The sequence below is a fragment of the Nuphar pumila genome, chromosome 13, assembly GCF_984573655.1.
Source record: "Nuphar pumila chromosome 13, dmNupPumi1.hap1.1, whole genome shotgun sequence".
Classification (NCBI taxonomy): Eukaryota; Viridiplantae; Streptophyta; class Magnoliopsida; order Nymphaeales; family Nymphaeaceae; genus Nuphar; species Nuphar pumila.
Window position 1 is genome coordinate 101,477,617 of NC_143261.1, and position 22,124 is coordinate 101,499,740.

A 22,124-nucleotide genomic window follows, 5' to 3' on the forward strand; every position below is an offset into this window, starting at 1 on the left:
GTCCAAACGGGGCGAGGCGGGGCGGGGCCCCGCTTTCCCCCGGTCCACTGCCATCCCTAAGCGTAAATCACCATTGGTATGATTTTCTTATAAAAAATGTACTTTTTAGAAAAAACTCTATCATAACAAAAATTTCTCTTGAAAGGGTCGAAAAAAATACAAAATTTTCAGTTTGTATCACTTTTTCGGCTTCTTTCTCACTTTCAAACGTGCCCTTAGAAAGTGCATGTGAAAATTTTAACAGGGAAGTTTCAAAGTCCTAAAAAATAAATAGCATTCATATACATGTGTCTAAGCCGCAGATAGCAAAATTCGGTTTAAAAAATGTATTTTTCAATAAAGTTCTGAAAATGAAAGAAACAGCTGAAACTCTGTCTTCTTCAAAAATGTTCAAGAAACACGTTCCTTTGAGAGAAGCGTTTGGTACATGAAAAGTTACGTATAGAAAATACTTTTCATAACAAATCAATTGTAGATCCAATTGGATCAGATCTTGAGTTTGAATTACAGTAATTCTTGAGTATGAATCTCATAGTGTCTATCCCCTAACTTGTTTTTTAAAGAAAAAATCTCATACAAATGTTTATTTTTTAAGACTTGTTACAAATACTATAACTGACCGCAAACTAGAAAATATAACATGACCATTTTATTGTTTTCTTAACCGTTTTGCCCTTTTGTTTGGTCAAAATCGTATCGCCTGATATTTGTTCAGCTGACAACCTGCATGTATCTGATTTTTTATGCGACAGCTTAGAAGTGATTGTTTTTTTAAACAGTTGATATGACACTTTGATTTTTTTTAGGCAACAACTGATTTTTCAAGACCACTTACATAGCAACTAACTTTTTGTTTGGACAGAGTTATACAACTATACCATTTGGGGTTTCAACTTGCTAACTTCCCAACACAAGGTGACATGCACTAACTGCTTAGAGAAGGCAGTGGACTGAGGGAAAATGGGTCTCTGTCCCACCTCACTCCATTTGGACCGGGGATGATGGATATGAAACGGGATTGAAGGCGGGGATGGAGGTTAAAATCATAACCCATGCGAGAATGGAGGCTAGGATGGACTTACACTTTCCCCTACCCCACCCCACCCCGTCCCCGTTAGTAAAATAATTAAAATACCTTTAGGGATGGCAGTGAACCGGGAAAAAATGGGGACCCACCCCACCCTGCCCCGCCTCGCTCCATTTGGATCGGGGATGGAAGACATGAAACAAAGCTAGAGGCAGGGATGGAGGTTAAAATCAAAACCCGTGCGGAGATGAAGGCAAGGATGGAAGGTAAAATTTTGAGACGGGGCGGAAGTGGAGACCCTGTCCCCTTTCTCGGACCGGTCCCATTGGTTGCACCTAACTTTTCAAGGGACAACTTGGATAAGCGGTTTGAAGAAGGCTCCTAATTTTTTAGGAGACAAAAAGGTAAAATCATCTAGAAAAAAAAACAAATGACCCGATTTGATAAATTCTGAGTAATGAATTGTCCATGTTTGACATATTTTTTTAGTCTCACCCAAAACAAGGGATGGTGCTAAAATTGTCATCTACATCGTTAGTTTTTTTTTTACCCTGTTTTTGTCAAATTAAAACTAAGTTAAACTCATATGTATAATTTGCCGTTTTTTTGCTACTCTTTTATCCCTTTTCTTCAGCCATCTTTTTGGATGCCAAATCTTTCAAATAACATATTCTGTATTTAACATTTTTTTTTGCCGTATCAAGTATTGCTAACTATGTTCAGTGCATCAAATGGACAACAAACATATATCATTAATTCGATGGGATTATTACCACACATATATATATATATATATATATATATATATATCATTTCCGAGAAATCATGATCTTAATGTGACATTTTCCACATTCCATATTATGTTAAACAGAATAACCCGTTTTAAAATATCGCATTTTAATGTGATATTAACGCGTTAAAAGTTTTTTGCATCTCCATAATATTTACACGTTTACGTTTTACATATTTTATACTTTGTATATAAGGATATTTTCCAAAGATTCACCAGATTTCTGAAAATATCTTTGAGATTTTCCCTACCCGAGATTTATGGCTATGACTGTTACCTTTTTTTCGTGACCATGAAACCTCGCCGAGAACCGGGTCACTTATTGGGCCCGTCCCTCTGCAAGATAAACCCTGGGTGGAGTTTCTGACACCCAAGCCCTTACGGAGCCCACCAGTTAAAGGCACTCACATACCCGGTGGAAGTTGAACATGGGACAAGGGATCAACACCATCTCCCTAGGCCCGCTGCCACTCAGGCCACCCGACCTATGACTGTTACCTTACCCAACTAACAATAAGAGTGACCGCCGCAGGGGTTGCCCGCGTGGCCAGCAGGGTGGTTGTAAAGGTGTTGAGTTGAAGTCTCTGAATCAAACCCCAGTGTAGCTTCCAGTGGTGGGCCACGTAAGACAGGGTGGTCATGGAGCCCCACCCGGGGTTTTCCTTCGCTTCGGCAAGGGTTTCTTGTCATAAAAAAAAACTAACAGCAAGAGTGAAAAAAGAAAGGCTTATCAAGTATCAATAATCATCGTGTATAATGGACTGCTCATTTGGTTCTCATTACAAGTTCAGTGGATCACAAGGGAAAATATAGGGCAAGAATCAAGCCTTGAATGGCTTGGCTGGATATTTGACGGCATTTTTGACCAATTTCTTTGTCACTGCATCTCCAAGATCAACCCCACATATGTCAGCTAAGCGTATAAGATAGAGGAGAACATCTGAGAGTTCCTCTCCTAGGTGCTCTTTATCACAATTTTCCCAGTTTGGCAAACCCCTAGCCACCTCTCCCCTCCATTGGAAAATCTCTGATAGCTCTCCCACTTCCCCAACCTACAAGCAAACATATGGATATATCAGCAAATTTTGAAACTGCACCCCCAATGGAGGCGAATCAGGCCATGGTCTGATGATATTCATTCTTATAATGAGCAACATATCAAACACCATTTTGAAGTAAGCTTAACAACTGAAGAAAATGGGTCAAAAGATATATACATATAGTCAATAGAAAATGAAAACTAGAAATATGGGCATTTCCAACACTTTTTTTTGCAAATCCAACGATGTGAATGTGCTTGGCATGGTGAATTTGCTAGGAATCAACCATTGGATCATGTATTTTCGATGAAAAATGAGATTTTGAAAGCTTGAATATTTATGATGAGCCGTTGATTTTAAAGCCTTAAAAAATCTTGGTTATACATCAAAATCGAATTATTCAAGAGCAGGTTCTTATAAAATTAACTAAGCATGTAGATCACATTAGTATGGTTAGATTAAAGAGAAAAGAACAAAAAATCCATGAAAATCTCGTTTCACACATTAATTCTCATATTCCAGTGACTATATATATATATATATATATATATATATATATATATATATATATATATATATATATATATATATATATATATATTGGTGTTCCAAGTGAAAAACCAACAGAACTAAACAACACCCTAGAGTAGAATAGGATTTCATGGAGAGTTTGGAAAATTCATCCCTAAGGGTGTGTTTGGATTTATCAAAATATGGTGAAATTGGAGTTCAATTCCATCAAAGTTACCACCGCATGGGTCACTGCGTGGCCAATAGGGAAGTGTAAAGGTGATGAGACGAAGATGCCGGATCAAACCCTGCTGGCACGCAATTGCGTCCACAGCTTTATCGTGGATGGGCCACGTCCTTATTTGGAGTTTGACCTCACAGAAGGGCGGGCCCATTAAGCAACCCGGTCCTCGGTGAAGATTTTCTCATCATTGAAAGAAAAAAAAAAACCCATCAAAGTTCTGTCCCTCAAAAACATGACAAGAAATGAAAGAAGAAGAAACCATCAAAGGTCCTCCATCCTAAGCAGGAAGAAAGAGAATTTCCATAGAATCAAATTCCAATTCCAGAATCCAAACACATTAAATTCTCATATGAAATAATTCATAGAAGTATACATGGAAGGTAAGAGCAATACCATAGCAATAAGTAGGTTCCTTGGGCTGTGAAATTGGTCCCAGTCTCTTGCTCTTGCAAACTCTGCAAGCTTGTTTCTAAGCTCGTTCAGACCAACATTCACCATCTCTTTATTCGCCTCCTCTCCTCCCCCCATTCTCGTTCTGTGTTACCTGTGACAAGGAATCCTTATGACTTTATATAGGTGTTTTACTATGACCATCATAAAAGATTTGCTAGAAAACAGAAAAGGAAAGTAATGATACACCAAATCCTGGAAAATTAACCCGTGTTGTCCCATATACCGTGGAAAATTGGCCAACTCAATGAGTAAAAATAAGAAAGGCATCTTCCCACATTTTCTTCATCCCTTCCTTTTACCACCGAGGTTGGATCGATTCCTAACGCCAGCTTGCCTTTCAAAAATAAAAAAATAAAAAGTTCATGCCGTCCTTTTGCTTTTCTCTTTTTTCATATAAAAGGCTGTCACTTGAAAAGGTTTTGCATTTACATTAGGTTTTTTTTGCAAATTTGGTACCCTCCTTATTGCTGATTTACATAAATAGTTTCTGCCGTGTGCTATATTGCAAAACAATCCTCGTCTTTGTATCTTATTACAAACTAGTCCTTTTGTCAGCAGCTGTTACTTTGACCATGATCAAACTCTGACCATAGTTAACTGGCCAGCAAAATGCCCTTCATCATCAAATAGTTGTTAGTGTATTAACTGTTTGCAAATTAGTCCCTACTGTATTTACATTTTGTAAATTGGTCCTTATGTAATCAATTTGTCTACCCTTTAACAGTTACCATGAGGTAGGGTTGTCAATGACTCTGGTTTGTACCGGGTACCCAACCAACCTGAACCCTAATTTTCAGGTATAAGCATGAAAGTGATAACTCGGATCTAGCCAAGTAAATGCAGGTTGGGTTTGGGTTGTGATTTTTCTTAGGACCCGATTCAACCTGGCTTTTTTGCGAGGTATCCAACCTGAGTATTTTATATGTATTTTTAGTCAAAAAAAATTGAAGTTATGCAGCTTTGAGTTTAGGGTTCAATTTTCATGACTTGGAAAAACCTTGGGTGTGTCCAAAGTAGACACTAACCCGATCTGTTGACAACCCTTGTCAGATGTTAAGCTTGAAAGTCTGATTTACAATGATTAATGAAAAGTCATGGGCTGATTTGCAAAATAGCATAAACCAAGAACTATTTTGTATTTGGAATATGAACGTGTTGATGCATTCTAATGTCATTGAACCTGTTCAAATAATATTGGAACTATGTCTTTTGAGATGAGAATGCCTTAAAAATAATATGAAATTAACCAAAATACCCTTGAAACTTGTTGGCCCCACTCCGAACTCATTACAAAAATAATTTTTAAGAAACAAAGACGGTTCTTCTTAAAAAAATCGTAAGAACATAACTAGTCACTAGGGATGGCAGTGGACCAAGGGACAACGGGCCCCCGCCCCGCCTCACCCCGTTTGGACCGGAGATGAAGGCCATGAAACGGGGATGGAGGCGGGGATGAAGGTTAAAATCTATCCCCGTGCGGGGATGGAGGCGGGGATGGACTTATGCTTTCCCCCGCCCCGCCCCATCCCTGTCTCAATCCCCGCCTTTCCCCGCCCCGCCCCATCCCCAATCCTTTAAGGAATGACTATAAATCGAGGGAAAATGGGGCCCCGCCCCGCCCCGCCTCACCCTCATTTGGATCGAGGATGGAGGACATGAAATAGGGATGAAGGCGGGGGCGGAGGTTAAAATCCATCCCCGTGCGAGGGTGGAGGCGGGGATGAAGGTTCAGATTTTAAAACGGGGTGGGGATGGAGACCTTGCCCCCCACCCCCGCCCCGGTTCACTGCCATCCCTACTAGTCACAACAATTGCATGAAAAATCCATTTATATTGTCATTTTTCAAAAATTATAAAAGTAAAAAAAAATATTGGATATTACATTATATTTTACTACAAAAAATTCCCTCCTCAAAATTTAAGCAAACAACGAAGGATAACGACTATGTATATCGGCTTCTGGCTCTCAAGTGCATTCTTCAATGTCATGGTGTTGCCATCTCACTTTAACAAAAAGAATCATCGTGTTTCTCAATATCTTATCTCGACAGTCTACAATCTCAATTGGTCTCTATTCCACTGTTAAATCCTCTTGCACCTCGATATCCTCATATCATATCACATGAGAGGGATCGTTGATATACATTCGCAATATCGAAATGTAAAATACATTGTAAACTGACGTGAAATATGGGGGTAACATCACTCGATAAGCTGATGCACCTATCATCTCCAACACCTCGAAAGGTCCAACATATATAGGACTCTGCTTGCTCTTCCGACCAAAACGAAAAATACTTCAAATAGAAGAGATCTTTACGAAGACACGATCTTTCACCGTGAAAACAAAATCTCTGTGCCTCTTGTCAACATAACTCTTCTGTCGGTTATGTGCTGCCAACAACCTCTGACAAATCATTTGCACCTGATCCGAGTAATGGTGAATAATCTCTGCCAACTCTACAGCTTGCTCACCAACTTCGCTCCAAAAATTCAGAGATTGGCAAGGCCTCCTGTACAAAGCCTCATACGAGGTCATCTGAATACTCGTTTGTTAGCTATTGTTATATGCAAACTCTGTCAACTTAACATGCTTATCTCACTCTGCAGACCACTCTAAAATACAAGCGTGAAGTATATTCTTCAAGACTTGAATAGTTATATCTGACTGACCATCTGTCTGAGGATAAAAAGCGGTGTTGAACATCAACATCATACTGAGCGCACTATGCAATTGTTTCCAAAATTGCAAAGTAAAACAAAGATCACAATCCAATATAATAGATAGTGAAACACCATGAAGACGAACAATCTCATCCCCACACAAATCTGCCATACTCTCAAAATATTTGCTTTTACAGATTGGCAAAAAATGAGTCAATTGTATCACAGTATGGCGCATTGCAATTTGTAAATTTGGTGATTCCCAACCTAAAGAGTTTGTAGTGAAGAAACTGATCCCACTTGATGTGGATGGCAATGCGTGGACTTGTCTAGCATGTTTGGATGAACCATTATCAAGACAAGTAGGATAAGTGGTGATATTGGATTGTGCTTTGGGGTGTTTTTTTTTTCAAAGGCAAGTTGAGGTTAGGTTGACCCCTACCAATTATACTTTTGAGCCTGCAACTTCTCAACACAAGGTGACTTACTAGCTGCTCCAGACAAGCAGGCCTAACCCCCCCCCCCCCCCCCCCCTCTACCATTTTTTTTTTTAAAGGCAAGTTGGGGGTTAGGCAGACCCCTACCAATTATACAACTATACCATTAGGTTTTGAACCTGCAAAGTCCCAACACAAGGTTACATGCACTAGCGGTTGCTATCAGACAAGCAAAGCCCACATTGGTGGTCAGACCCCTACCAGTTGCTTATACAAAAAAACAGGAAAATTGGAGGTAGGTCTGCACTAAGTACATATAGAGAAATTGGTAGATTCACCCCAAGTTCTTGTATGGCACTTGCTTTAGACCATCCAATCAAATCCTCGAATGACCCAAAAACCTTCTGGAAGCGTTTCTTACACCCCCACTCAAGGGATGCTTGTTTCCTTTGAAAGGGCCAATTTGAAGGGAAAGTGGTTCACCATGAGAGGATGTATGAACCCATTTTTAAATAAAAGTTGCTTTTTTTTTTGCATTTATTACATAGGTTTCACCACATATTTCTCATGGACACGTTTGTTTCACTGTTTTTAACAAAGATGCTCGGTTTTTATGAAAGAGAGCCTCTTTAATAATAAAAGGCACCAAACAAGCACCCCTTAGAGGTGTGATTTACATTGATTAACAAAAGGCAAGTTTTGGATCATATTATTGCAATATGCAAAAAGGAATTTCATTTGTGTCAAAAATTAATGTCATGTACAGCTTGTCTGGCACGAGCAGTTATGGAAGGTCACCTTGTGTTGGGACGTTGCAAGCTTGAATCCCAATGGTATAGTTGTATAACTAACTGGTCTGCCTAACCCCCAGCTTTCTCTGTCTAAAAAAAAAAAAGTAATGGCTTAATAATTAAAATGCATGGTTTAAGTTATGATTTGTAGCCAACAAACTATGCTTTAACATGTTCATAAGGGTAGATTGAGTGGGAGAAATGTTCTCGACCCTCGTGCATATGAGGGCACATCTACCAACTTCTCTTGAATATATATACCAATATTTATCCTGCAACTTGTTAAGTTGGTGAAATCTAAATAATCCATCCTGATATTGCAGTTCAACTTTTTACTGAGCCACGCCCAAGCCAACCTCAGAGGAAGGGAAACGGTCGAAGAAAGGAGGCAGCTAAGGATGAATCTGACTAATGTTATATGATTAAACTATTTCTTTTTGCAGGAGAGTTTCGCTCAGTATTGTACTTTGTGGAGAAGGTAGGTGTCCTACCAGGGGCGCAGGCGTCAATGGATGATTTTCACAATTTTCTATCTGTCAATTTACTCTTTGATGCAGGATACAGAGAGAACAGGTGCGATAAATAGGCTTTTTCTGAGACTAATGCGCAACAAAGGAGCAAAAAAACGGATGGAATACTCTTCCATCTCACAAGGCGGCAAATTTTTAACTTAGCTTAAGCTGTTTCAGGTCTATATTTATATGTGATTCCTATCCTGTCTTTAGAATCCAACTTTTTGACCATCCACATTTGCCTTTCACTAGCCTATAAACTATGCAGGGAATGTTATCTCACATGCCATTTGCAGATTTACTGTTAAATATTCAGATAATGACATCTGCAGAAGATTTCTTTGTGCAGCATCAAAGTATGTTACACCGCCTTAATCGGCCGTCCATCTTGAGATGAATGCCGTGGAATGTAGCTCAAATTTTGAATATGCTTGTCCGAAAGTGATTTTTTCTAGAAGTCACTTTCTTATGCGGCGATTATTCTTAGCATAATGTTGGTATAAATTATGATCAGCAGTCTATCTAAAGATGCTATGCCCATGTGGGCTCCACCCATTTGGCAGGAGCAACTTGGTGAACGTCACCAAGCTGAATGGACATCACGAGTTCAAAACTTAGGGTGTGCATCCCTTGTCACGAGGCCACAGCTGCGTGCACTCCCTAATGAACAAGGGGACTTGAGGTTTTTATTAGGGATGGAAAACGAGACGACCAGCTTACCGTTAGGCTTGGCTCAGCTCAGAAATTGAGCTTGGTGAGCTGAGCTATGTGCCAGCTTGTTTAGATAAATGAGACGAACACGGACATGGCAAACTTGACTCATATAGGTTTGTTTAAAATATTATATAATTTATACATATTATATATATTATATATACTTTATATATTATCAAGCTATATGTATATAAAGATATATAAAGAAAACAAGTCAGTTCGTGATTAGCTCAGTTATTGATGAGCTCATGAGTCGAGCCCAAGCTGGAGTGTACCCTTAATGAGCCTAACTTGAATAGCCCAAGCTCCGTCGATTTACCAGCCTTTTCTACACCCAAATCTTGAGTGCCTCAATTTATTTGAGATGTTTTAATTAATTTTGCAAACTTGTATTTTCAGTTACGAATTGATGATGGGAATTTTAAAATAAAATTGTTGTTCTTTATTATACCACTAGGGTCAACTGGTTCAATTATTTTATTTCTGTAACCAATTAGAATTGTCCAACTTTTTAAACCCAACTATATTCTTTGTGTTATCTTTATTTAAAAAAAAAAATAAAAAATTTGGTTTAATTTTTCACATATCCTAAGTTAAAAATTTTGGTGTGTTAGAAAAATGATTTAAGGCTTGTTCAGACATCGACATCGTGAGTATTACCAACTTTAAGTTTTTTGCTTTATTGGGTGTCAAATAGCTATAATTTACATTAATTAACTAAACCATTTCTCTTTGTTTATCAAAAAAAAAGTAACTATTGCACAATCAATTTCAAACTATCATTTCCGTATACACTCTCGCTCTCTCTCTCTCATAACAGGTTGGGGTTCATGTCATATGCATGAATATTTGGATTATAGTGGGGCAGACAAATTGGTTGGGCATCTAATTACCCATACTGCTGGATCCAGGTAATATGTAAGGGTCCGATTCGGAACAAACATGGTTAGGTATATTCAGGTCTGTGGCTGGAATTGGATAAACAAACTTAACTAATTAACTTTTTCACTTAAATAGATTTTGCTCATTTCAGCAGATCGAATACCACGGGCATCCAACATCGGATCTGACCCATTAACAGCCCTAAAATGAAATATATGTGGTAGATTTTCATGAAAATAGACCGTTAAAAACACAACCATGGTGACGTTGAGTGGTGGGACGTTGCAGGTTCAAAACCCCAGTGGTACATTCAATAATAACTGCTGGGTCTGCCTAACCCAAGCTTGCCTTAAAAAAAAATAGCAAATAAAAGAAATGTAAGTTTTCAAAAATTAATTACAAACAACTCCAGCTTCATATGTTTAAAAAACACAACTTAAAACTGTTGGCGTTCGACCTAAATGTATAATTAAGAACACATATAGGTAGGCATCATGGATGAAAGGAAAGTTAGCGTGCATGGCGTTCTCCTCATCCTATCCACACCTACGATGAGCCCAAGCCATCAAATCGATGGTGAGTAGGACCCTGAACCCAAATGAGAGAAAGATAACACTTTAGTTGCTCTCATCATGCCTCAATTTATAGTGATAGGTGCATAGCATTCATGTATGTCCCGACCCGTTGACACCCCTAATGGATACCTATACACTTTTTAGGCTTTCAAAATAGTCTTCATGTAGTCAATTATTACAAACTGCCACTACCTTTATGGATATCTAAAAAACCCAAAGTTCAAGCATAGTTACAGGACTATCATAAGCGTTACACCCTCCATTTATTAGAAAGCATATATAGACATGACAACAAACTCAAAAAAAAACTAACGAACTTCACCCCAGTTGGTTGTCATTTTCAAAGCGTTATGTTTTTACACACAACTGCTCTTCTTTGCTCCTTGAGGGCCTGTTTGCATGTTACGGAAAAGGGGGGCTTTCTGCGAAAATGCACGGAACCCTGTGCATTTCCGCAGAGCTCGCCACCGTCACACAAACATGGGCTTCTCTTTTCCCACAGAAAGAGGAGCTCGCTCCTCCTTTCCGCGATAATGGTTTCCGCGTGTGAGGGGAGAGGGTCTGACCCCTCTTCCAATAGAGCTTTACGGAAAAGCTGTTTGTGGAGCTCTTTTCCAAGACACACAAACACGCAATAAGTAGTAAGAAAATTGGGCTTGATATTCGTGAATCAAACACACTCTTAAGGTATCTTGTCATTACAAAACCTTAGCATGATTACGGTACATAAAGTAGTTAGTAGTCTGGCACCTAGCTGTAGGTGCAGGGAGGTCAACCAATCGGATATATCTGAACATCCAACTCTAATTTGAATCCGCTTAGTCGGATTCAGTTAAGAAAACTAAATTGGATTCAGATTTCGGTTAAGAATTTCATGGCCAAATCCTACACATACTTGAATCCTAATACATGTATTTTTTCAGATTAGGTGTTAACTTTTTCTCATCCAAATCCTAATCCAAATCTGAATATGAGTCCAAATAACCAAAATCTGATTAGTCAAATTTGGTATTGGGTACATCCAACCCGAATCGGAGCCGTTTACATCCCTACCTAGCTGCTTGTGCAACTTTTTTGTGGCTTAACCTGGTCAAGCCGTTTTCTGGCTACACATTGAGCTATGCTAACCAGTATACCCCCATTACCTCTACCCTAGCGGCTTGCCTTGCCTCCCCTGCTCCTTGGAGAAACAGATCAACTAATTCAAACTTTAAGGTTCAAATCGGTGGTCCATCAACAAGCATAACCAATGTTGTCAGTATTGGAGTATCGGAATCGAACGTGTATCGTTTGGCTAATGATTCAGGTGTATCGGCCAATACTGATACTCAAGTGTATCGTTGGTTAAAAAATATTACATGTTAATCGGAACGTGCCACATGTTAAAACTATTAAAATAATATTAAATAAATATTCATTTTAAGCTATTTTATATTTATTAAAAAATAACTTATTCAAGTCAGTATCATATCAATTTTCTGACGATACATATCGGCCGACAACATTAAGCATAACAGCTTGGTCAAAAGTGGACTTGGGCTACCTGTAAAACCCGAGAATTTTCTGAGAAATTATCCAATAGAAGATGAAATTTTCTAATGCAATTATCTATATATTCGTACATAAATATATATATTTGTGTGTGCACATTCGTATATGGATATATATATATATGTGTGTGTGTGTGTCGGAAACCCTAGATGTGTGTGTATATATATATATATATATATATATATATATATATATATATATATATATATATATATATATATATATATATATATATATATATATATATATACATCGTATGGATATTACATTGAGTTCCTACATTTTATTCAAAATACATAGAATTACTTGAATTGCTCTATCGAGAATTTTAAATGCCTAAACCCAAGGTATTTTAAGAAATTTTGACAAGAATTGAAGTTTTAGAAAAATTTAATACATGATAAAATTTTAGAAATGCTTATATATATATATATATAACCGTAGAATGAATACATATGTTCATATGAGTCGAGAATAATTTTAAACTCATTTCATTTTAGATATTTTGGACAAGAGAAGTGGTTTTTTAGAAAAAAACTTGGGTTTTTTTGAGAATTTAGAAAGATGTTTTCAAAACTTAAGTTTAATTTCACAAAAAATGATGAAATGAATAAAATAATGAAGGTTAGTGGGGCCCTTCATGAATAGTGCATGAATAGTGTCTTGGAGGGGCACTATTGAAAGTTTTTCAAATTGATTAAAATGAAATAAGCTTATTGGCGCATTTTTGGGATGGAGGGTTTATTAACAAAAGTGTCACCGCCTAGAAGGGTGTGACACTTAAGTGAATAAACCACAACCCTCTATTTTCAAAATTAAAACACCACCATTGGATCAAAACCCCAACTTATAAAACCTTGAGAAAGAGAAAAAAACCTCATTTCTCTCCTCTTTTTCTCTCTCCCCTCTCTCTCTCTCTCTCCCTTTCTCCAAAACCGTGGGCACCTCCTCCTTCCTCAACGTTTTGGTGTAGGGGTGAGTACCGATTGGGACTCTCCTCTACCCTCTAAACGTAAGAGAAACAGTTTCCTCCATTGGCACACATCAAAGGTGAGACGTTCCATTCCTTCTTCCATTTTCAAGTTAGATGAAATGTTAAATGCATGTTTCGGTTAAAGCATGAAGCCTTTCACCGTACATGTATTTGATAAAATGCATAGGAAAGGCGGATTAGTTGATGTTTTAACATTTTTTAAAATTGTCCTACTTCACTTTTCACTTTTATGCTCACACACGCACCATGTATCTCTTGCATGCACCGGTTTTCTTTGATTATAGATTTTGTCATATGTGACTCCAAAGAATCAAATGTATCTCCCTAGATACTGGTCGGTTTTTTATGTTCTTGGTCATTTTGCAAAGCCAAGACATAGGCCTTTAACTTTATAGTTAAAGGTTTGTCCTGATTCGGTTCGCAGAGTCCTCTAAAATCCTTGTCAAAAATATAGTTTTTGCATGCATTGGTTCTTCTTGATTTTTTGAGTTGTCAGAGACAACTCTGATAAATCGACTATATCTCCCTGGATATACGTTGGTTTTTTGTGTTCGTAGTCATTCTAGAAAGCCAAGACACAGTTCTCTAACTTTGTAGTTAAAGGCTTGACCTGATTCAGTTCAAAAATCCTCTAAAAACCCTATAAAAAATATAGTTTTTGCATGCATTGGTTCTTCCTGATTTTTTGAGTTGTCAGAGACAACTCTGATAAATCGATTGTATCTCCCTAGATACAGGTCAGTTTTCGATGTTCTTGGTCATTCTAAAAAGCCAAAACACAGGCCTATAACTTTGTAGTTAAAAGCTTGGCCTGATTCGGTCTGAAGGGTCCTTTAAAATCTTTGTCAAAAATATAGTTTTTTGCATGCACTGGTTCTTGATTTTCTGAGTTGTCAAAGACAACTCTGATAAATCGACTGTATCTCCCTTGATACAGGCCAATTTTTGGTGTTCTTAGACATTATGGAAAGCCTAGACATAGTCCTCTAACTTTGTAGTTGATGATTTAACCTGATTCAGTTCGCAGAGTCCTTAAAAATCTCTTTCAATCTGTCAGATAGTTAGATTTTTGTCAGGCCTTGTTCAGTCCAAAGCGTCTGGGATAGTGTCTCGTATTTTTTGGATTCCTCACGGCTCCTTCTATGAAAATTTGATTTGTTTGATTTTGTGAAAAGCTAAGAGGTAACTCTACAACTTTCATGTTCAGTGTCGTGATTAAATCTTCGTTTAAGCATCTCAAAAATGTAGATGTTTAGGCTATTGTAGGAAATTATGGATTTTGTTTTAGCAGGTGTATATATTTTGTTTTAGATCCCTCTCTTTTTTGGCTAAGTGGGTGAGCCTGGACCAGCTGGTCAGCAAGCTGACCAGGCCGTGTATGTGCCAGTCCCATTTTGGCAGAGACATCTCACGCAACCACCTCATAGGTGGTAGTAGCCCATTGCGTTATTTTCTAGCCACTATGGTTGTGACAAGTAGTCTTTTACGTCAAAGCTAGCATGTATGTCTAACCAAAAATGTCTTGTTCGAATTGTTGCAAAATGTAGCGTGCCAACATATTTTTGTAATATTATTATTATCGCACATCATGACATGTGCATGGGAATCCTTCATTAAATTGTGTATGAATGATAGCACTATATGTTGCGATTATGTGAATCACATTTTTCGCTTAAGGGCACCTAATGAGATGTGTAACGACATGTGATATGGCATGTAAAATGTAAATGCTCATATTGTCGTAACTTGTAAAAATGTGTATTTGCTTATGTATTGTTAGTTGTTGATGAATGACACTTCGCACTTGCACATATTTTTACGAATGCAATTACAAATTATATGCGACATACATAGATGCTACAAATTTACATAATTGTATGTGTGCAAAGATTATGAAAAGTATGTTGTGTGCCTTCACACTTGCACTTTGGCACATCATGATACGTGTCTTGACAACCTTGCAATAAATGCGTAAGTATGGGTTTTTCCTCGTATGCCTTATATTGGCAAATGCAAATGCATGTTGCAAAATAATCGCAAGGTGTAATATGTGATAATTTGATGTTGTCTTGAGTGTTGAATTATATCGCTAAGTTGTTTGTGCTTACTTGCACATATTAACACAATTGCGAGATACAATGCATGCAATATACGTAGCTGTTGCAAATCACATCTTATCACGTGCATAAAAGAATGATTGAAGATTATTGTGTAAATTAGAAGTCTTTTCACACACACTATGACAATTCATGTCACTGAACACAAATGACTGCATGCTTAGCACCAAGTGTAGTAATACCCTCAAGACATTAAATGGTGTTATGTCGCTTCCACTGGCGAAATGATCATCTCGACAATTTTTGTTTTAAAGCACATGATTGGGCGGGCTAGATCTTTGTACGTTGTTCATGTTGCCTTGCGGGGAACACAAGGCCAGATGGGCTTAAGTACCTCAAAAGGAGGAAATGTTGCTAGATAAGCATAATTATGATAACTGCCCGGTTGCCCATTTCACAAAACGATTTTCTTTAAAAAATGTAGATTGAATCCGTTATATATGCGAGTTTCCTTCGTGTACCGAAGGAGTGAGCAAGAGAATACTATTACATACCTTATGATACATTTCTAGAGACGCCTTACCTTAGTTAGATGCTTCTAAAAGTTTCATCATGATGCAAATAGTTTTGTATTGCTACTTTTACTAGTTCTCGTACTTGTCGCACGATGCACATGTATGCTTACATGCACATATACTTTGGTTGCATGTTTCTAACAGTTTCATCATGTTAGTCATAGTTCTGCTAGATACTTTTGATTCATGCCATAATTGCTATCATGTTTATGCTTTCCTGAAAATGGTATATTGTGAATGGTTTATCCCACCACCTCACAAGAGGTCTGATCCCGTTTTATAGAGATACAGGTGATTGACGGGTTATGCGATGAGGCTCGATGTACTGCGAGACTTGGATCTCACACTTCTAAACTTCTCACTATTCGGGCAGACATTTTGGGGGATGTGTCACATTTCTTTTTTAGAGATATTTTGTAAAGAAATGAGTGTATATCTGTCGGTCTCAATTTTGTAAATTAATTGAAATGTGTTGTTTCTACTTGTTGTTTCCTCCTGTAACCCGCTCAGAAATTTCAACTCTTTTCCCATTTTGATCTTTCGCTTTGCGCAATGTTTTAAAAAAAAAATTACTCTAAAAATCTAAGGATTTTTAAAGTTGAAATTCTAGGGCGTTACACTACCAACGGGGGGCTTCCCTTGTGAGGCAGGAGCAATTAGCATAGTGACAAAAATTAAAAACGGAGATTTTGAATTTTTTCATAAATCATGCATTTTTGGCAAAAACTTGAGAATAAAAAATAAATTATAAAAAACATTTTTTATAAGAAAATATAAACAAAACACATTTAAAAATAAAAATCTCTGGGGATTTCACAATAAATATCTTTTAAAAATACAAAATCGTGATATTTGACAGGGTTTGAACATTTCACGAGAAATTGCCATTTGAAACTTTCAGGCAATTTCTCACGATATATTGGTGAGATTATTATAAATCTCACTATATTTGTCACAAAGGCGGTTAGTCCACATCACCTTGTGTTGGGACGTTGCAAGTTTGAACCCCAAATGGCGATTGTATAACTGGTGGGGTCTGCCTAACCCCAGCTTTCTCTGTAGAAAAAAAAGTGGACTTGGGTTGAACTAGACCTGCTTAGCCTGAGTCCGCCCAACGAAGATGAGCAAGCCGTTTGTGGTTTTGAGTCCACTCCAAACCCTATATTGCAAAGCTAAGCTTTTATACCACCGAGGTGGTATCCCATGCGGTAAGCAGGGTCCTGTGCCAAGCTGAAGGCCCAGGTTCGAATCCCTCTGCCACATGGGCTTAAGAGATATCTGGTAGGGGTCTGCCTAACCCCAGCTTGCCTTACAAACAAAAAAAAAACTAAGCCTTTATGTGATGCTTGCACGTACCCTTAGAAAACATATATTTCTTAATATATTGAATGTGGGAGATGGACCCAGTGGACTGAACCCAAACAAATGGATCGAAATTGTTTTGATCAAAATTGAACTCCACATATATGATCTACATCATTCATTTTGTGAAGACTGACATTTAACTCGTCAAAGTCGGACTTGTGTGCAGTTTTTTTGGTGATTCAAAATCAACTATTGATCAAAACATACTAGGGTTGATTCTTATTAAATGCTTTTATCATGTTAATGTCAAGATAAAAGACACAATAGTTTCAAAATACATGATATTTTACAAATATTGCTTTTTCCAAGAACGCAGACCCAGGCCGTGGACCCAAACCTGAAAAAGACAGTCCCACTGTGGTCAGGTTCCGCCAAGACCAACCCGATACCGGTGCAACCGGGTCTCGATCCATTTCATTTTTTTAGAGTTAAGCAAGGGACTCTGGCCATGTTGAAAAGGGCCTTTTCGTAATTACATCACGGGAACCATCAACTTGCCCTAGATCGGACGGCTCAAATCATTTACATCGGACTCATAATACGCTCACACCTCACCCTCTGTTTTTTTCACGCTTCCTCCTCCTCCTCCTCTCTCTCTCTTTCTGGTTGAACCACAAACCTTCAACAATGGTGAGTCCTCTTAAAACCCTAGGGTTTTATTTTTCTTTCCTTTTTTATCGATTTACTCTTTCTGTTTTTCCTCTCACGTTTCCTTGTTGAAGAGTAGATCCGCTGATACTAATTTTTTCGTATTAATTTTTATTTTATTATATTTTTTTAGCCGTTCAAAAGGTATGTAGAGATCGGGAGGGTGGCGATGATCAACTACGGGAAGGAATACGGCAGGCTTGTCGTGATCGTCGATGTCATCGACCAGAACCGAGTAAGTTTCTTTCTGCTAGATCCGTCCCCTCTCTCTCTTATTTTTCGTATTTTCTAGGATTTTTCCTCTTTATTTTTTTGTTATTAATATGTGTTTGTTGAGACTTTTCGTTATTTTTTGCCTTTTGATCTTCCAGCGGTATTTCCATAAAACCTCGAAACTGTGTGTTAACTTTCGGCTGTTAAGATCTACTTCCGTTGATTGTTGGTTGCTTTGGTCGTATCTTGGTAAATATGTAGAACTTGTAAATCCAAAAAGTTTGATTGGTTATCGGGTGAAAGAATCACACTTAGAAACGTATAGATATAACTCTTTTACTGTCAGAAGGGTGCTCCCCCAACAAGTTATGTTTGTATTGTGTGAATGTTTTCATGATGGTTGCGCTCAGTTTTCATTGTATTGAGGTTTTAGTTTTAGGGAGTGGAATGCATAATCTCTATTGATTGTTTGAGTGCTCGAGATGGCATCCTATAAGATTTTGAGATAAGAGTAACAAAAAGATAGACAGTAGGGTTCTGTTTGGGAGCCTTGAATTGAAAGTGTGTTGCAGTTTCCCAACATATTCTGCTGTTTGGAAGAAGTGCATTGCAGTTTCCCCAGCGCCCTCTTTTGTTTGGGAGAAATGTTGTTGCCAAATCACTGTGATGCTGATGGAGCTGGCAACCCCAACACCACATTTCAACACCATTTAGAAGAGGATGTTTTTGGCAACTCCAACCCCAAACGCCACATTTTAGTAAAAACTATCTTTTGGCAACCGCGACCCTGTTTGCATCCCAATTCATGGATCTGATGCATGTTAGATATCTTGGCGCATATTACATCTTCTCTGTTGCAGGGCATGATCTTTGGAATTTGATTTGATTAGCTTTCCTGTGAAATTGCTGTTTTGTGAGCCATGACTGATGCCTGGCATCGTGCTGCTGTGATCTTCCAGTTGTTCTTTTATTGGTGTTTATACTCTGTTGAACACTTCTCACTTCATAAATAGATCAAACAGCAAATGTGAATTTTTGTTCATGCTGGAATCACAACATATGATATCTGTATGATATCAAGATTACAATCTTGCACTTTTATTTGAGAATTTTATATCTTGAAATTGGTTGTTAGCTATGAAAGATGGTTTCTGATGTTGTTTATTTCATTGTCATTCTTGTCCATTCCATATTTGGATCTTTTATTTTATTTATGGCAATAATATTGAGGAGTGGATATTTTCCGTCCTTCTATCTATACATGACAGTTTTGCAAACTTGATGACAGTTTCGGCATTCTTTGTAATTATTAGATTAATTTTATTTGGATACCTTGTACTATGGATATATGTTTCTTTATAATGGTCTTCCGAAGTTTCACAGTAGGTGGGATGACTTAGCTCAATCTTAATCTTTCTGCTGGTTTATTTAGGATTGTAATCAACCTGGTCATAGTTTGTCTAAATCTTTGCATTGGAATGCATAGAAACCATGATAGATGGGTGACACAATCGATAGGAATTTCCAAAAAATGAAATGTATTATTATTAAGTATCTGAAACTAATAATTTGGAATCACTAATGTTAGATTCGGGAGAAACCATAGTTTGGCATAAAAAGACAGGTGTAAATAAGAACTGCTAGTAAATTAGTGCAATCTTATAACATCCATGAAACAATGAAAATTTGACTGTCATCTTGGCATCTCATATTGTGTATCTTAGCTTATTTTCCTTTCAACAAGCTGTTCATCCTTTTGTTTTTGATTGCCAAACAGGCTCTTGTTGATGCACCTGATATGGTGAGAAGTCAGATGAATTTTAAGAGACTTGCACTAACTGATATCAAGATCGACATTCCGAGGATTCCTAAAAAGAAGTCCTTGATTGCAGCAATGGAGGCTGCAGGTATGAGGTTAAATGTTGTTCTCACGTTGCTAAACTATGGCCTTGGCTTGAAATACCCTTGTCTCAACACAATTTCTTTGCATTAGTGCGGCTTCAGGGAATCTTGCCTTCACTGTGGTGCTTGTCACTCTAGTTGCTAGTGTTATCTGATTAATGATATTAAGTTGACCTATCAAACGTTGCTTATTGATCACAGATGTGAAAAACAAGTGGGAAAGCAGCTCATGGGGTAGGAAGCTGATTGTGCAGAAAAAGAGAGCTGCACTCAATGATTTTGACAGGTTCAAGGTTATGTTGGCAAAGATCAAGGTTTGTGGCTACATTTCTTAGAATCCAACTCATTCTGGGTATAACCATTCTGCTATGGCCACCACCAATACACATTGTTTATTCTGATCCTCAGTTTTTCTCTTTGGTTGGTTCTCCTGTGTTCAGAGAGCTAGCTTGATCAGGCAGGAGCTATCAAAGCTGCAAAAGGAGAGCGGGGCGTGATAAGGGCTGATTTCAATTTTGGATTTATGGGTTCTTTCTTAGTTCATAGGGAACTCTTAAGAGAGTTCAACTTGGTTGTCACTTTGTTATTTGCTTTGTTTTGGCTTAAAATTGAGTACTAGGGTGCTTAGCAGTAAAACAAAAGTATAATTCTCTTTTTTCCCTGGGAAGTATTACCATTTTGTATTTCATTGTGCCTTTGTTCAATTTTAGAGAACTTTTTTCTTGTTAAATGCTCTTTCAGTGATTCAAACATCTGCAACACCTTTTAACCAGAAATTCCCTTATTAATTAATTCTCAACGTATACAAGACACGGTTTGGTACGAGATGAAAATTCATAGGTTGATTTGGATCACACGACCCTGCATGACTGGTCTTCCAGCTCCGTAGCATTCCTTATTTTGTTTTTTTTTAAAGGCAAGCTGGGGTTAGGCGGACCCTTACCAGTTATATGACTACCATTCAGTTTTGAACCTGCAATGTCCTAACACAAGGTGCCTTCTGCTAGCTCTTCTTACCAGGCTCCTGTTGGTTTCTTGTTTTGTTTGTGTTATGGTTAGGTGTGGGCAACAGGCCTGGCAGCCTGATGGGCCAACCCGACCCTGCCTGCCATGGGCCGGGTTTGGGACATGATTTTAGGCTTGGCTCCGTTAGGTATGGAGCCGAAACCTGGCCTGTTATGTACGTGGGATAGGCTCAGCGAGCCCGATGGACCAGAGTTATTTATTATTTTTTTAATAGTATAAAAATTAAAAAATCAATTATTACATAATAACTTGGATAACTATTATTACTTACCTAATTAGTTGCATGGGAACTTGCTATTTGTTAATTATTATTATTTACCTAATTAGTTGCACTAATTAAGAATTAATTGCATGGAAACTTGCTATTCTCTCATTAACTCATAATTTCAATCAAGCATTTATGCATTTTAAGATTAGGCCGGGCCACTTCACATTGGCCCGTTGGGCCATGGGCTTCTCTTCAAACCTGAGCTGGTTAACAACCAAAACCTGACCTGTTAGTAAATAGGCTGGGCCGTTGACGGGGATGGCCCGATCCGCCCGGTCCATTAGCGGGCTGGGCCAGCCCAGTGCCCACCCCTAATTATGGTTTATTGATTCAAGTTCATGCTTATGATCTTGTACTACCCAGTGGGTAAGGGAGACTTCAAGGGTTTTACAAGCGGTTTCAGAGATCTGGTATATGCCATGTCATGTACCAGCTTTTTTATAATGGGGGAGAATGTATCCCTATTTTACCCTTTTTACATTAAAAAATGAGATTTTTTTCCAGAAAACTCTCTCTGGCCCACTGGACTGGTTTCCTGCCGGCCGGTATTCTGGCAATGCACCCAAAATGATGCTCACCACCAGATTTTCCGGCAGGAGAGCCTCTCAAAGATCAGGTGATCACTTTAAGAAAGTGATTTGACATCTTCACCGTCCATTGCTTCATCCCATGAGGACCCCACTGTCTTTATGCAATTTGTGGATGGTGAGGATGCCAAATCACTTAAAGTGATTTGGCAGATCACCTGATCTGCTCTGGGGGGTGTTCCTTGGATTATCAAAAAAAAAAACTTTATGCTTATGATCACTTGTAGATGAGATATTCTTGTGGCATCCATTAAACTCGGTCTTTATTTCATATGGATGGGCTTGTGGTTAGCGTCCCA

At 38.1% G+C, this 22,124-nt stretch overlaps 1 protein-coding gene and 1 pseudogene across 1 annotated transcript; one reads left to right on the plus strand and one right to left on the minus strand.

Moving 5' to 3' along the window:
- Positions 1-2,638: 2,638 nt before the first annotated feature.
- On the minus strand, positions 2,639-4,139 carry LOC149819500 (uncharacterized; annotated as a pseudogene).
- A 13,623-nt stretch (positions 4,140-17,762) lies between these two features.
- On the plus strand, positions 17,763-20,674 carry LOC149819501 (large ribosomal subunit protein eL14-like). Its single transcript, XM_089985318.1, has 5 exons — positions 17,763-17,811; positions 17,963-18,064; positions 19,820-19,949; positions 20,146-20,258; positions 20,385-20,674. The coding sequence occupies exons 1-5, from the start codon at positions 17,809-17,811 to the stop codon at positions 20,439-20,441; spliced, it is 405 nt and encodes a 134-aa protein (XP_089841444.1). The 5' UTR covers positions 17,763-17,808; the 3' UTR covers positions 20,442-20,674.
- Positions 20,675-22,124: the final 1,450 nt, after the last annotated feature.